This window comes from Cryptomeria japonica, chromosome 1 (assembly GCF_030272615.1).
Source record: "Cryptomeria japonica chromosome 1, Sugi_1.0, whole genome shotgun sequence".
In the NCBI taxonomy this organism is placed as follows: Eukaryota; Viridiplantae; Streptophyta; class Pinopsida; order Cupressales; family Cupressaceae; genus Cryptomeria; species Cryptomeria japonica.
In genome coordinates this window covers 539,583,372-539,588,078 of record NC_081405.1, presented here as the reverse complement: position 1 = coordinate 539,588,078, position 4,707 = coordinate 539,583,372, and the positions used below count along the sequence as shown (strand labels likewise).

The following is a 4,707-nucleotide window of genomic DNA, read 5'->3' as shown; positions in this document are numbered from 1 at the left end:
ACAATGTTATTATGCATTGTTGTGCAAGTGATTAAAGTTGGTGCATATGCTTGCACATATATTATTCAACACTTCTTGAAAGACAATTGTCTCAAGTAGGTTAAGGATACTTTTTCCAATCCATTATGGAAGTAACATAACATTGTTTGACTCATGTAATCACTTCAACAATCCAATATCTCTTATCACTCATTGATATGGTGGTGCTCTAAGGATTTATTAGGTACCTTAGTAATGATGCAAATAGGGATGCCTAACGACTGTGTCAGTAGAAACAATTAGTGTGATATTACATATTAGCTTATTGTGCAATTGATGAATAGCATATGAGAAACGACATTGAGGGATGACATGCATACCGCAAGTGTTACAAGAATTAATATATCCCAAAATGAGAGTCTATAGACAAGACATGGTAGGAAAATGTATGTGTGTGGCAATGAATATAGAAATAATGTTCTCATGATGTTGCCATTGACTAGAAAATGAGCGACTAACCCTACACCCACATATACAAATAGAATAGGTGCTTTGCTTTAACATCTAGCATAAATGTTAGTTGCCACCTTGAGATAGGAAGCTTTGGGGCCCCTCATTATTTTTTTTCTTATGGGAACCTCCTCCTTCTACATGCACAAACAAGTTTTCAATGGATTGCACTTTGCATTGGAGTTGTTGCTAAATTTATGTTTGTCACACCATTTACCTATCTAAACTTAACATAAAAACATGACGAATATCAATTTGTACTAATACATTCTCTCAAAATAGACCCAAAACTAAATGAAAATTGACATGGAAATGCAAAATTTCACTATCACATGCTTATAATTAAATTTTCCCATTACAACAATAACGAATAACACATTTGAGACATTCCAAATAAAAAATATTATACCAATTAAAAATTCAAAAATATTAAAAAAACACTCTATTCACATGGAAATCGGGAAATCAATAAAGTTCTGATATCTAATTAAGAAAAAAACATTGACCCCTAACTAATATGAAGTTTTATTTATTAATTGAAAAACAATTAAACTACATAAACATCCTCGTCTTTACCCCATCTCAAAACAGATTGTATCACATATAATATAAAATGCCCCACCATAAACAGGTGGGCAGAGGATTAATGGCAGCCACACAAAATGGGGGCCAACAAACCAGACATATTAAATCTTCTTCACTTCTTAACAGGCTTGCTAAGTTCCGCAACTTCCTTCCAGGAGGGCCTCCCTGAAATGTCTTCCCACCATCCATTCACATTCTTCCGATTCCTAACGAGCTCAGACTTCCCTGTTTTGTTCACAATATACTCCATATTTGGAAGATGGGACAGATCTGCAATGCTGAATTCATCCCCGGCCAGATACTTACTCTGAGAAAGCCTCTGGTCATAAACATCCAAAACTTTCCCCAATTTCTCCTCATTCTTGTTAATCTCCTCCTGGTTTGGGGTAAGACCCATCATGGGGGCCACTGCAATCTGAAATAACAGAGCCAAGCTTGGAGGATTGAAGCTCTGTGACTCCACTTCCATCCACTGATCTATCAGAGCTCTCTCTGTTAAGTTCTCACCCCACATTCCAATTGTCCCCTGCGCCTCATATTTCTGCGCAATGTATCGCACAATAGCCCGAGATTCTGCAAAGAAAACCCTAGTTTTCAGCAAATGTACATGATGGGAATCTAATCAAGCGCTTAATGAACAATGGGTAAATGAAATCTGACCGAAAAGGGTGAGATTTCCGTCCTGAAATGCAGGCACTTGCCCGAATGGCTGCACAAAATGCACACAGTAATGGATTTAATACACTGGTATTGTAAGGCATGGAAATGGGTTAACATAGAAATTTATGTTACCTGCATTGCTAAATAGGAGGGTTTTTTATGCTCGCCTTTCCTCATGTCGACTGGTACGAGTTCGTAAGGGATTTTCTTCTCGAGAATGCAGGCGAGAGCTCTGGCGACTGCAGGGGAGGTAAGTGGCCCATAGAGCTTCACTGCAGCGGCCGCCATTGTTACAAATCAAGCTCGGCAATACACAGAAAACACCTCTTTTTTCTCTTATCTCTTCCTTCTCAGGAGGCCCAACGTATTTATAGAAGCTGGATTATTCTTAGCTTCAAGATAAATCTATGTATACTTTCACATGGTCCTCATTTGTATGAGGGGTTGAGCCTAACTTGATTATGACATTTTCATTGCCTTGTTGCTTCCTTGGTGACCTTATGGCATCACATTGCATTTGTTTGTGATAATGGGGAGGATAAAAAGAGTGTGAACCTTATCAAAAGTAGGTAGTTGCTTATTGTTTTCATTATGGAGTTATTCGATGCAATTAAATAGATATGTTAAAATTTGGATCTTTAGTAATCTTATTTGATAAAGAGAAGATAGCTAAAATAACAACCTAATTAATCAAAATCTATAGAAGAAGAAGCAAGAACAACAAAGAATTAGAAAGCAACAAGAAATAATTGGAGGGATTATCAGTTGCTTCATTTGTTTCAGATGGTTTCAATTCCAATTTTAGGGTCCCATAGAGTGGATGGTCTCATGGATGTCAATAAATTTTTTCATTCATTCATTATAATTGTTTTTAATATTTGGAGTAAATACTTTTTTTATCGAAGTTATGAATCAATGAGGTCATAGACATGAGATCTCATTCTCAACATGAGCATTCATAATAACACTTTAGTAGAGTTTTACACTTTGGTAGGACACTTGACAATAACACTTCAATAAGGGTTTGAACTTTAGTGGCAAGAACCACAATGCCATGATTTGACCATGTAGTTGTTTATTGTTTCAATTATAATTTTTACTTGATATTTAGAATTACAATTTGCATCAATAGATTGACATGTCTTCACCTTCCTTATGTATGACTCTATCAAGATAGTGTTTACAAATACCTTTGAAGAGGTTACTAGATCATTGGGGTCAAGCTCTTAGAGGTCAATGTCTTGGATTGATTGACTTTAGGACTTTGAGAGAATATATATAAAAACACATGTAGACATACAAATGACCTATACACATATGTGTTCTTTGTCTGTTAGAGAATCAAAGTGTGCTCTAATGATTTCACCTTGAAATCAAACTCGTATGCATTAATTGCATGATGAATGTCTTTAAATATTGAGACATAATAATAAATTGCATAAGCATGTATCTAGTAGCTTATAATGGTTAGTAAGGAAGGGTGGGAATCTAGAAAATTCAGTTATAAAGTTTAAACTTTGGGGTCAATCTTGAGCCACTTTGGATTAATTTTAAGGCACTTGAGATTGATCTAGGATGCAAAAGTGAAAGTTTTGAAAAATGTACAAATGTGCAAACATTGGTGTGAATGTAGGCTAATAATGATGTGTAAATGGTGAATATATGAGAGTTTGTGCAAATAGGGATGACTTAAGGTTGAATGCATGGAAAGCACGTGTCTATTCTGGCTCCAAAATGATAGTACGGATTGACTAACACGCGTGTTAGTCGTGCATTTTACACTGTCGATTTTGCATTTAACAGCTACGATTGACTAACCTGTCACTAACATGTTGTATGAAAGGTCTGTTTTGGAGCCAGAATAGACACAACCGCATGGAAATAGGTGTAAATGAATGAGAGATAGATAGGAATAAGTGGATCATCAACCAAACTCATAACAAAAGTGTGTCACTTGTTGATATGTAATTGTATTAAGTTACTCCATTAAAATGGGTCAAAAAATAAATGACAAATGGCTTGGGTGTGCAATTTTCACCATTACAACAAGTCATTTTTGACACACTTGTTGATCTGAGGCCTAAATCCAATAGTACTTTATAATATTATGTCACTTAGTTTAGAGTCTTGTGACTCAATTACCAAAGAGTTCCCCGTCCTAGACTAGATCACACCTACAAATATTATCCTCTCATCCTGCTGTTTTCACATTCAAATTTAACCATTTTCTTGTCAACTTATCCAAAACATGACTATTAACTGTTAACCAGTGTGCCAAAGGTTTTGAATTATGTGTCTAGGGGTCTATGCAAAGGCATCAATAACACAAGGTGAACATCTAACTAGTTGTTAGGACAACACATAAAAACAAATATGTATGTATGTATGTATTTATATATATATGATCTGAGTTGCTCAACTACTACACTCTACTTTGTCTACATCAGTATCCATCCTTTATAGCCCTCTATTTTAATCTATTGACACCATAAGTAAGCCAATATTTATTATTAGTTATCAAGGACTTAGATTACTAAAAAAAATGATTAAGCTCTAAAAATTGTGAGTTCAGGTGGTTGCACAATGAGCATAGAAAACTTATAAAAATTAAGGGAAATTATTTAATAAGAAGAGAAATTGCACACTTTTACCCTGTCTTCCTCTTGTTTTATTTTATTTTGTGTAATTGCCATATTTTATTTTATGGATGATTTCAATATATAATTTTAGAGTTTTTTTGGTCCATTTATTGATTAGAGAGTAAATCTAGCACTTTGTTGTGTTGTATCATGCTAACATCCTTGAGATGATATATTTCTTAGTGTCACCTACCTTTGACTCATTTATAGGCACAATCCATCCTATATTTTTAAAATTAAAATTGATCACATTCTAAGGTTGGTACTCCTAGACACGACCATTACCCATTGACATGCATGCCAAAAAAATTAAATTGTTTGTCTACACTTTATA

At 34.8% G+C, this 4,707-nt stretch overlaps 1 protein-coding gene across 1 annotated transcript; it reads right to left on the bottom strand.

The window, feature by feature from the left end:
- Positions 1-1,002: 1,002 nt before the first annotated feature.
- Positions 1,003-2,209, bottom strand: LOC131044957 (glutathione S-transferase F9). The gene is made up of 3 exons (XM_057978453.2): positions 1,867-2,209; positions 1,735-1,783; positions 1,003-1,647 (listed from the first exon to the last, which is right to left on the bottom strand). Exons 1-3 carry the CDS (start codon positions 2,020-2,022, stop codon positions 1,187-1,189), a joined length of 666 nt encoding a protein of 221 aa, XP_057834436.1. The 5' UTR covers positions 2,023-2,209; the 3' UTR covers positions 1,003-1,186.
- Between the last annotated feature and the right edge of the window lie 2,498 nt (positions 2,210-4,707).